The following is a 12379-nucleotide window of genomic DNA, read 5'->3' as shown; positions in this document are numbered from 1 at the left end:
GTAAAAAAAAAACTGTTTACTTTATTTTTATAACAGTTTTACAAATGAGGACATCCACAAATTGAGGTTTTTGCCGATTTTGTCAGGTTTTGCTCACTTTTGGGTACAAATTTGTCCAAGTAGGTACACACACACACACACACACAAACACACATATGATTCCTCCCAGACGTTATTTAGTCGCCCAGAGTAAGATTTAGTCGCATATGCGAGTGATTTACTCGCAATGTAGAGGGTTGATATTTTTGGTAGGAAATTTACAAAATATGTTCATGGAACATGATCTTTACTTAACATCCTAATGATTTTTGGCATAAAAGAAAAATATATTATTTTGACCCATACAATGTATTTTTGGCTACTGCTACAAATATACCTGTGCTGCTTAAGACTGGTTTTGTGGTCCAGGGTCACATTTATAATTTTACAAAAGATTTTGATTTCAAATAAATGCGGTTTTGTTTTGTACTTTCTATCAATCAAAGAATCATATAAAATGTATCACTGTTTCCACAAAAATATTAAGCAACACAGCTGCTTTAAATCAGTATATTAGAATGATTTCTGAAGGATCACGTGACTCTGAAGACTGAGTAATGGCTGCTGAAAATCCAGCTTTGCCATCACAGGAATAAATTACATTTTAAAAATATTAAATTTTTTAAAATTGTAATAAAATTTCACAGTATTACTGTTTTTACTGTTTTTTTTAAATAGATGCAGCCTTAGTGAACATGAGACTTTCAAAACCATTTTAAAAAATTGACTCTGAACTTTTGAACAGTGCTTTAAATTTGGAAAAAAATAAAAAAGTGGGAGGTTGTACTTAAATATTTATAAATTGGTTGCTGTGCCTTTGGTAGGAAGTAGGCTTGCCGCGATAGACGGTGCTGACGGTGTTACCGTTGTTAAGCCTCAACACCGGTTACATCACTTGCCCACCTCGGCACCGACCCCCACCGTCGTTTTGATTTTTTTTATAGTAATAAAAATAATTTATTTCAGTAAAAGAACAGACACTACAATTAAAAATGGAACACGGCTGCTCAATGCAGTGTGCCAAACGACATTCGCATCACAGATCAGATTTAATTTATCCAGTGAAGAGAGTGAGTCGAGCTGACTGACAAGAAGAGTGGGGTGAGTTCCACAGTGTTTGCTGATTTTTACTTTATTTAAACTTTGTGTAATTTATTTATTTTATTTGACATCAAGGTGTATGCCGTGCCTCCAAGCTTTCTTATTCGTTTTGCTAATAAAATTTCTACGTTTCTTATTTATTTGGTTATATATTACACATGTTTCTACTTATTTCCAGTTTTGTATAGGCTACCTATTTAAACTTTATGCAAGTTATTTGTTATTTTATATTAGGCATAGCCTGCCCTATAGCATGGTGTATTTTTATTTGTTTTGTTGATAAAAGTTCTATGTTTTATATATAGGCTAAAGTGAGTTTGACGTTGTATTTTGTTGTTGCATTCAAGCAATTGACGCCGAATTGCCGCTAATTCAAAGTAAAAGTAAAATGAAAGTAAAATGCGCACGGTGCTTTTAAGCTATATAAAACCGAAGGAAAGCGAGGAAAAGAGGGAAAATTCAAATGAACAATTGCTTTACGCCAAATTGCCGCTATTTGAAAGTGAAAGTAAAATGTGCACGCTGCTTTTACAAGCCATTTAAAAGCGAAGGAAAGCGAGGAAATGAGGAAACACCCCTGCCCCCATTGTGATACCAGTATTATTGGTGTTGTCACACGTCGATTAACCAGTGGGAAAATTTCCTCACCATCACAACCCTAGTAGGAAGTGTTTTGTAAGTTGCTTTTAGTGAGAAAGTATCTGCAAAACAAATTTAAACAAAAAGGTGCAGATGTCCAGTGATGTACTTTTGTCTCTGTATGTGTATCCCCACACCCATCCTTTAATCAAACCTGAACACCCGCTCTTCTAGCGCACTGTTGATGTATGTGTTGTTTCGTTTGGTTTTCCCAGGGCTCTTTTTGACTACGACAGGACCAGGGACAGTTGCCTCCCTAGCCAGGGCCTGAGTTTCTCCTATGGGGACATCCTGCATGTCATCAATGCCTCTGATGATGAGTGGTGGCAGGCACGGCTGGTTACACCCCATGGGGAGAGTGAGCAAATTGGGGTTATACCAAGCAAGAAAAGGTACAGTACTGCCAACAAGCCCAGATAGAATTACAACATTTCCCCTGTAGTAATGGGGTGTTCATTGCCAATCATACATTTTTATTTTTTGATCCACAGGGTGGAAAAGAAAGAGCGTGCACGGTTAAAAACAGTCAAGTTCCATGCAAGGACGGGCATGATTGAGTCCAACAGGGTGAGTAAGTCATCCTCCTCCTGTGAAAGACTCATAGGAGCTGCCCCACTTCCCCTGAGTGTGGGAATTGGTGGCTTCTCACAGTATCCTGGAGGCTCCTGTTACTGAGCATCTCATTTCTCACAGCGACACACAAACAAAAGTGTAAAATTACAAACATGCCCTGTGCCATCATAATCAGCTATGATGGTTAGATCAATGCTCCTCAATCCTGGTCCTAAAGGCCCCCCAATACTTCACATTTCTGATGTTTCCCTCACCACACTCCTGATTCAACTCCTCTACTCGTTAGTAAAGTGCTCTATGACCTGAATTGGCTGTTGGGGGCCCTCCAGAACCAGGATTGAGGAAACACTTCATTGTACTTTAAAAGGATAGTTCACCCAAAAATTACAGTTGTCATTTACCTTCATGTTATTCAAAACATGTGTGATTTTCTTTCTTTCATGGAACACAAAAGGAGATGTTTGGCAGAATGAACGACATAAGGGTGAGTAAATGATGACCAGATTTTATTTTTGGGTGAACTAAACTTTTAAGTGTGTAATGGACAGGTCGGGATGCTCAAACAAACAGCAATGTTTTCAATGTGCACAGTGTCAGAAAATCAGTCTACAAATTGTACACTACCATTCAAAAAATGTTTTAAGAAATTAATACTTTTATTCAACAAGGACACATTCAAATGGCAGTAAAGACATTTATAATTTTATTAAAGATTTCCATTTGAAATAAATGCTGTTCTTTTTTTTTTTTTTTTTTTTTTTTTTTTTTTTTTTTTTTTTTTTTTTTTTTCTATTTCTATTTTTATTCAAAGAATCCTGGAAAAAAAAACAATTATCACTGTTTCCACAACTGATTTCAACATTGATAATAAGAAATGTTTCTTGAGCACCAAATCAGTATATTAAAATGATTTCTGAAGGATCATAAAATCTTTCTGAGCCCAAACTTTTGAATGGTAGTGTAGTTGACTACATTTAGTACCAGGCACATTTAACCGGAAGTCAAAAAAGTATTTTCACAGAAATAACTGTGCACTTCACCTTTATTTATTTACCATTGACACCCATGATTTTCTTCTGCAATTTGTGCAGTGAAGACAAGAAGATATTTCACATCTTTCATTGTTCAATTAATGTATTCCCTGTTACATTCACAGTTAAAACTTTATTAAAACAAACTTAAAAATGTTTGTTCTGAATGTAGCATCCAAATGGTTTACATTCATTATCCCCCATGTTTGTGCAACCATGTCATCTTTGGTTATATTTTTGCATGCGTGCTGTGAATTACATTGAAACCCATTCTGTTTTTTTGTTTGTTTCATTCCTCATCCCCATTCCCCCACCATCGACTCGTCTCCACTCAGCCAGTCAAAGTAAAGCGCAAAAAAAGCTTCAACCTATCACGCAAGTTCCCGTTTTACAAGAGCAAGGAGAATATAGTGCAGGAGTTGGTGGAGACTGAACGTGAGTATGAGCGTGTGACGAGGGCTGTGACTCTGTCCTTCATGCTTCATCCTGTCACTGTCACTCACTCTGGAGATGGCTTCTGATTGGCTCTTGACCTTTCTGTGAGGAAACAGCCAATCGGGTCCTCTCTGGCCTTTGTCTTGCTCTGAGGGGGAACTTAGCACTTTTCACAGGTGTGAGGCTGCACTAACACTCAAATGCTGTGCTCAAACATCCATCATTGTTAGAGCTGTTCCCTTCAGCATTTGCAATTTAATTTTGTTTCAGATGAATATGCATGGGAAGCCCCTGTACTTAAATTACAAATGGACAACCCAGATCTTTCATCGCACAGCAAGCTGATGTTAGTATTCCTTCATCCCTCGAGAGTGCAACACCTCTCTTCTCCCAGCCTCTCACTAACCTCTTTCTTCTTCCTTTCTGCTCTCTCTCTTTGTTCTTGCTTTCACCTGTCGGGACGCTCAGGACTTCCCAGGGTTAAGCGATGACTTTTATGGATCAAAGAGTTTGAGTAAGTGTGTGGTTCCTCTTGTCAAGCAGCTGTTCCCTGAACTAACTGAACCGGCTGTGCCACACACCACACACATTTTATTCTTTCTTTCTGTTCCTCCCTCTCTCTTTCTCACTGAATCTCCTCTCTACCTTAAGAGTCATTTGCTTTTAAAAAAGTACACATTATTTGCTGTTTGCAACTAATTTTAGTAAAACTAGATGTTTAGCAACTAAAAATGTAGGACTTGATTATGTCCATCAAGTGTTGATTAAAAGGTGAAAAGTGAGTGTAACATAACAATATGGAGCCAGGACTAATGCGAGTTTGCTAAAACTATGCGTAAAGGCACAATATGTAAGATTTTTATTAAAATATCTAAAAACCACTAGAACAGTGTTATGTATTTTGCTGACTTGTGTACATACATTATCCCAAATGTTTAGAAGAATGTTTAAATCCAGAGAATAAAGCAATTTTAACTAGTGACATGGACCGTGTCCATAGTGTCATTGTGTCGCCTGCCAATGACGTCATAACCCCTCGATTTCCGGTTTTGTTTTGTAGAAAACATGGAAACACCAAAGACACTTTAATATGTTGTGCGTTTTAATAGACCGGTGACGACCGCACAGAGTAGCATTATAACAGAACTTTCAAATGTATCTAGTATGATAAAACAGCACTGCTTTTTTTCCCCCACATACGCACGACCGGAAGGAGTGTAAGCGGTCGACTGTGGCATAATAAAAGCTCCGCTGCTTTCGACCCGTGTGTCACGCTCGTTCAGCGGCCTCGTTTCGCTTCGACGGCTTTCAGCCTCACCCCACTTCATTCTACTACATTAATAAATCATTAGCTCATCCATAAACATGAGTACTGCCCGAGTCCCGTCGGATTGCATCGGCTGTGGGAATGAAGACGGCAACTCTCATGATTCCACACTCAGTCACGGCGTCATCAAACTACGCCTTTGTCTATTTGTTTATTTTGAATATGCGCCCTCTAGCTGCGAAAATTACATATTGTGCCTTTAAATGAGTATTGTCATTTGGTTAACATTATCCAATAATCTGTATAGCCTAAATGAAAACAAAGTAATTACAGAGGAAGAACAAGTTATTACATTTTGATAGATTTAACCTTGTAAACAGTTTGAGATAAAAAAAATTCTTAAAAATAGGCATATGTTTTTTGTTTAATATCATATTGGATACATCAGGCTTTAATGGCTCATATAGTATCTGATATAGTGAGAATATGGAGCTCACACTCAAGGAGGAAAATATGCAATTTGGCAAAAATGAGAAATAACCATATATGTTATTAGGATGATATTTGCTATTTATGATCAAAGCTCTTAAGTATTTATTGTGTTGTAAAACATATAATGCAGTACAGTACAATGTTTGAAAAATATACAAATAAATGTTCCTCAAAAGCCTGATGTATCGTATATGATATATATGATACTCACTTTTCAACATGTTTTTTTCTAAAAAATGATGTATGGATAATCAAGTAAACGTCTCAGGTTACTTATGTAACCATGGTTCCCTGAGTAGGGAACGAGACACTGCGTCCTCTAGGGGTCGCTATGGGGAACGCGTCACGACGAGGCGTTCCCCATAGCGACCCCTAGAGGACGCAGTTCGAAGTTCCCATGAAAGGGAACTTAAGTTGCTTCTGTCCGGTAAATGTTAATTTTGAATAATTACTAACAATATAACAGTTTTTCTTAAGTTTACTTTATAAAAATCTGTAAAGATTTCACAGTAAAAATTTCACACAAACGATGACCTGAAGAGGTGTTTAGATGATACTAAAAGGCCTTTTACTTGCTTAAGAACTATCAGTTAGATGACAGAACACATGTACCTGTAGTAGATTGTGTACAACAGTTTTTTTTTTCAGTAAAAAGTTTTGATCATGTTGATAATTTAGAGGCCTTATAAATTTGTGTATCTTATATGATACAGTAGGCTTAAAGATGTGGTAAATTCAGGCAAGCTCAGTTTTTGATTTCATATTGACTTGAAACTCAAATCATTCACACAAATATTCTTATATCAAAGATCGGATTGCCATATGATCAGTGTTGGGCAAGTTACTCTGAAAATGTAATTAAATTACTGATTACTCCTTTTAAAAGTAATCACGTTACTGTTCTGATTACTTTATTTCAAAAGTAATTAGTTACACTACTAGTTACGTTACTTTTTTCTCTCCTTGAAATTCATGAAATCCCAGCACACACGCTCTCGATAAGTATTTGTTATTAAAGCATCAACATTCACAGAACACTGTTATTTTTAACTAAAGCAAGCACTGCTGCGTGCATGGTTTGGCATGGCAGAATGCCAGCAAAGAGCGCTGCATTTATTAGATATTTCTATTTTGCGGGAGTCCCGTGAATCATTTTATTCTCCCGCATCCCACACACACACACACACACACACGAGTCTCTGCACTCGCCTATCAAGTCTTGTCCCGAGCCGCACTCTGTTGCTTTGGGTCTCGCGGGAGAGCAGGTCTCTAGGCTAATCCACTGGCACTTGACTCGACAGTGCGTGTGCTACACCCCTTTTACAATCTAGATTAGAAATCACTGCATTCTGCCAGCAATGTAACACGGCAGTAACGTATAGAGACCTCGGCTTGTAACTATACTCTAATTACTATTTTGAAAATTATAAACTGTTAAATTACTCCGTTACTAAAAAAAGTTATCAAATTACAGTAACGCGTTACTAAGTAATGCGTTACTGACCAACACTGCATATGATACACTGAAGGGCGAGTGAATCAAGGCAGACCTCTCCAGGTGCCATAGTGTCTTCAGAGCCAGCTCATATTTGGCAGGATTGAGTGCATGTTTAATGTTTTAAGTATCCCAGCACTATCATGTTGTCACTGTCTCTAAGGGATGTTTGTTATTTGATTCCTGTAAGGAACCCAACACTGGCTTGTTTACTTTGGCATGAGGAGCAGTATCACTGTCTGATGAACTGAACACTGGCAAGGTCATAGAAAACGCTCAGCATGGAATCTAAGATCATTAGGGTCATAGGAAAAGGAAATACTTAATTTCCTATTGCTGCCTCATCCTACCATTTCCCTTCTAAGGAAACGGCAGCCATTTAAGTGCCCAAAAGTGTTCTCTGTTTGTTTTCCTTTCCTCACTCAGTCATTACTATTCTTGGTATGATGGTACGGGAGGGTGTATAGTTTCATTCTGAGCCGTGCTGGATATGCTATTAATCTTGCATATAGGCAAAAATTTGTAAACTTCCCTCCTCTTATATCCACAGAATGCTTGACGTCGAACACCAGTGACAGCGAAAGCAGCTCCAGTAAGTAGCTCGAAACATCCATTACCTTATGCTTACTGCATTAAATCTGTCCCAGTGTAGCAAAGACTATAGAATACCTAAGACGTGTCACTCGTATAGTTTTAAATGGGGGAAAAATGCAACTCTCAATATGGCATCTCTATTGAAGGAAGCCCCGCCTTCTGAGTAAGAGAGCCAATTGCTATTCAGTAAAGTAATTGCGTCACTGTAGCTGCTGTTAGAAGTCCCGGTTGCTATAGAAACAGTCAGCTTTCTGGAGACGCGCGCTTAGCACTGCAATGCGCATTGGCTGGTTTAGCTTGAAAAATAAGCTTTTTTTATGCTATTGGAGCATATTAAACCACATTTATGAGACAGTTGTTGTCAGATTTCATTGGTGATTTCAAATATGAAATTTAATTGTAAGCTTGGCGAACAGTTTTGGAGAATTTGATGTTTCCCCAATCAAAGAGATAGGAGCTGCACTTGCATGCCCGAGAGGCATTTCAAAGATGGCTGCCGAGTGACATTACTTGTCTTAAAGGGACTTTGAGTGTAGTCTGCAAAGGTCTGCAGCATTCCATTTGTTCAGTGTCATGCTAGTAACCTTTTAAGTGCTTTAAAAAAAATAAAACAAAACTGGTCCATCGCTATGGTCATGTCATCTACACGTTCATTCCAGTGGTAATTCAAGTGTATTGTCTCTGTATTAAATAGTGATAAATGAAACCTTCATGTTTCATGTGGATAATTTTATCTTTTCTCATCATGCAGAGGGTCAGGAAGACACAATTCTATCATATGAGCCAGTAATTCGACAGGAGAGTAAGTATTCATACACACAAACAACATTCTACAGTTGTTGTTTTTTTTACTTGAAGTTCACTTATAATGCTTGAAATTATTGTAATTTAGTTTTCCATCCCAGTCTCACTCTGACCCTTCATCCTAGTTTTCACTGCCCACATGCTAACACACAACAAATTCCATTGGTTATGTTTTTTTGGATTAGTTGCAGCGTTGACCATGCTCAGTTATGATCTAGTTTTTGTGTGGTCAAGCTACAGTCTACATTTCTCTGTTCAAGTATACATGACACAAGTTGGGTGTGTTTGTGTTTGCTGTAGCAGTGTGAACTAACTTTACAATTAAACAGGCTGTTTTTGCTGCTGTACCTTGAGGATTTCTATATGTAAATAACCTCTTTTATGATGGCTTTACTTCTTAACATGAAGTGTATGTGCCATAGTTTAAGCTGTCTTTCATTAGGGTGGGTCAAGGTGTTGAATAAACAATAGCTGATATGCAAATATGAACATCATCCGTTAATGTGGCCATTTGTAAATGAGTCGTTTTTGCAGTTTAGTTTTTGTAAACGGTCTGGGTGGACTGGGGAGGGAGCTTGTATTTAAAAAAAGAAAGGAAAATCCTGTTTTCCATGGTATGTCCTCCATGAGGAAAGCCAAGAAATTATTCTCAAGGCTTGAAGTTTTTGACCAACATTGATCTGGCTTTCTTTTCAGTCCATTACACAAGGCCTGTAATTATCCTGGGTCCAATGAAGGACAGAGTAAACGATGACTTGATCTCAGAGTTCCCTCACAAGTTTGGATCCTGCGTTCCACGTGAGTGTAATAAGAAAAGGCCATGCTGGCTACATGCAGAACATCTTTATCATCAAATGTTTTGACAGTACTTGTAAAAGTAAAGCAAGACATACACACGTTTCTTCAGATACAACTCGTCCTCAGCGAGAGAATGAGATGGACGGGCAGGACTACCATTTTGTGGCTTCAAGGGAGCAAATGGAGAAGGACATTCAGGACAACAAATTTATCGAGGCCGGCCAGTTCAATGAGAATCTGTACGGGACCAGCATCCTGTCTGTTCGGGCAGTGGCTGAAAGGGTCAGTGACTCCCTAGTGTAAACATGCCAGAGGATCTGAACTCCTGTTTAAACCTTCAATATTTTCCGGTGCAATTACTGTGTGCAGTGAAAGTGTGACACAGGGTGAAAGGGTTTCTTTAATCCTCTTGTAGGGGAAACACTGTATCCTGGATGTGTCTGGGAATGCCATAAAGCGGCTGCAGCAAGCATAGCTCTATCCAATCGCCATTTTCATCAAGCCAAAATCTGTGGAGGCCCTGATGTAAGTTTAAGATTTTGTAAATTAAATGTATACACTACCGTTTAAAAGCTTGGTGCCAGTTTTTATTTTATTTTATATAGTTTATTCAGCAAAAATGTGTTAAATTTGATAGAATTTGAAATAGAAATATATAACTAAAAAATACTGGTTTCCACAAAAAGCAGCACAACTGGTTTCAGTATTTATAATAAGAAATGTTTCTTGAGCAGCAAATCAGCATATTAGATTTCTGAAGGATCATGTGACACTAAAGACTGGAGTAATGGCTTCTAAAAAAATCAAAAATACTGTTTTTACTGCATTTTTGATCAAATAAATGCAGCCTTAAACAAAAAAAGACTCCTTTCAAAAACTAATTCCTCACAACCCCAAACTTTTGAATGGTAGTGTTTTTCTGAACTGCAGTATGTGCTTATGCATTGTGAAATACGTAATGTACTTCTTTGTGCTTATCAGGGAAATGAATAAGAGGCAGACATATGAGCAAGCTAATAAAGTCTTTGATAAGGCAGTGAAGCTCGAACAAGAGTTTGGAGAGTATTTCACAGGTAACCCCCCTCCCCACACCACACCATCATGTGATTTCTCTTAACTGTATCCAGAGGAAATCTTTTAGTCCAGCACCTCTGTTACTGTTTAACAGTATACAGTAGTATGACTGTTGCTCTCTCTGTCTTTTTACAGCCATAGTCCAGGGTGACTCACTAGATGAGATCTTTAATAAAATCAAGCTGATCATTGAAGAGCAGTCAGGCCCTTACATCTGGATCCCGTCCGCAGAGAAGCTCTGAACTCGCCGCCTCCACGGAGCCCCCCCCCACCTGACCCCCACTCCCACCTGACACCTTTCCTTCCCTTTCACTGATATGTTTCATATCAAGTTTTAGTGTCATCATTATGTTACCCTCAATTGAAAGAAGTCTTATCACCATTACTGTGACTGTACACACCCCTGCATGAGTTTCTCAGCAATTCCATTCAAGATTGGAAATGCCATTCCTAAAGAACTTTTTTGTCACGTAAAACAAAAAAGGGAAACCTGAGCGAATTCGTTTGTGCATTTCGGATGGACTTGAAGATGAGAATGTCTTAACGAAGCGAGAACGGGGAGCCGGGGAGTTGGAGATGGTGGCACGAGCGGGAACCTTGTATACGTTCATTCGATTTCATGGAAAAAGACATTCGAGGATGCTGTGCAAGGTTTTCTATAAGGACTAGATACAGTTCAAGCCTGCTGATGGTACCGTCACTGCTCGTGTTTATAACGGATAAACTTCAAAACTGATTGTGATCTTCAGTACTCATAAACCAGCTCACTTTATTTGATGGGCTGCCTGGCCGTTTGTATGGCAACATGTTCAGAGGCAGAACAAAATGGCGTTTGAGTCTATACATTTATATTACTGAAATCACATGGAAAATAAAAATCCTACGGAGAGATTTTACTACACAATACGAAATTATATGGTACACATTTTACACTTCACTAGAATTGTCTACTTGGAGGGCTGTTCGATTTCATTTCTTGTCTTTGGGTTTTGTGTTCTTCCTTTCTTGTGGTTTTAGCTGCTCTGTATTAAAGATGGGGGTAAAGAGGTGTAACTGGGCTCTCTGCAGACCACCAAACTGCCTTACTATGAATAAACGCTTATGTAAAATTCCTGTTGATCGTGGGGGGGGCGAACGACACAATATTCAGCCTATCAGTGCTTAGAAGGAGACTCGATTTTAGTTCTTATTATGAGTTTTCTGTCATCCTATTGGAGGCCTAACTTGTGAGTGCAATAGACTTCAGTGTCTTACCTCTGTGAAATCCTTTTTTTGTCTTAAGCAAAATCCAATTTCGGCCACCATTGGAGTTGTTGAAAAGCAGACAGCCCACTTGCACTTCCTCTGCCTTCCATGACTATATTCTCTTCAGACTGAACGGTAACAAGGTACTGTCCTGTTAGCTGCCCAGGAGCGCAGCCTTAAAACGGGTAGAATCAAGATAATAATTGTATTGGATGTCCTTCTTGATATTAAAGCGTTAGTGGAGCCTGAAATTGACCGTTTTCCCCAGAACTCGACGATGGTTTGATTAAATCTGTTCTTTGTAATGACAGCTTTTAAACGATTTTTTTCTTCTACTCCTTTATTTCCGGGCTGATGTTTACTCCACTGTGTTGAGCCTTGTGCTGGGGTGAGCTCAGGAATCTGATCGATAATTACTTTTTTTTTTTTTTCCTTATTTGTTTAAATGCAGCTAAAGGGCCTCAATCATATTGTGATGGAATAGAGCGAGTATGAACTCAAAGGGATGATTTTCTCTCCTCTAACTGAACACCCAGAAATGCTGATATACAGGTGCATCTCAATAAATTAGAATGTTGTGGAAAATTTCATTTATTTCAGTAATTCAACTCAAATTGTGAAACTCGTGTATTAAATAAATTCAATGCACACAGACTTAAGTAGTTTAAGTCTTTGGTTCTTTTAATTGTGATGATTTTGGCTCACATTTAACAAAAACCCACCAATTCACTATCTCAACAAATTAGAATATGGTGACATGCCAATCAGCTAATCAACTCAAAACACCTGCAA

General features: G+C 38.3%; 1 protein-coding gene across 1 annotated transcript in view; it reads left to right on the top strand.

Annotated features, from left to right (window-relative positions):
• Positions 1 to 12127, top strand: part of LOC107665428 (disks large homolog 3-like) — a 14544-nt gene extending 2417 nt beyond the window's left edge. The window contains exons 2-12 of the mRNA XM_016456300.1: positions 1995 to 2171; positions 2271 to 2346; positions 2807 to 2836; positions 3719 to 3818; positions 7623 to 7664; positions 8418 to 8468; positions 9167 to 9268; positions 9378 to 9550; positions 9684 to 9793; positions 10250 to 10341; positions 10478 to 12127. Of these exons, the coding sequence (XP_016311786.1) occupies positions 1995 to 2171; positions 2271 to 2346; positions 2807 to 2836; positions 3719 to 3818; positions 7623 to 7664; positions 8418 to 8468; positions 9167 to 9268; positions 9378 to 9550; positions 9684 to 9743 (811 nt within the window). The 3' untranslated portion in view covers positions 9744 to 9793; positions 10250 to 10341; positions 10478 to 12127. The remainder of the gene's footprint in view (positions 1 to 1994; positions 2172 to 2270; positions 2347 to 2806; positions 2837 to 3718; positions 3819 to 7622; positions 7665 to 8417; positions 8469 to 9166; positions 9269 to 9377; positions 9551 to 9683; positions 9794 to 10249; positions 10342 to 10477) is intronic.
• Positions 12128 to 12379: the final 252 nt, after the last annotated feature.

The sequence above is a fragment of the Sinocyclocheilus anshuiensis genome, unplaced genomic scaffold, assembly GCF_001515605.1.
Source record: "Sinocyclocheilus anshuiensis isolate Anshui unplaced genomic scaffold, SAMN03320099.WGS_v1.1 scaffold771, whole genome shotgun sequence".
Classification (NCBI taxonomy): Eukaryota; Metazoa; Chordata; class Actinopteri; order Cypriniformes; family Cyprinidae; genus Sinocyclocheilus; species Sinocyclocheilus anshuiensis.
The sequence above is the reverse complement of the archived record's forward strand: the minus strand, read 5'-3'. Positions and strand labels throughout refer to the sequence as shown.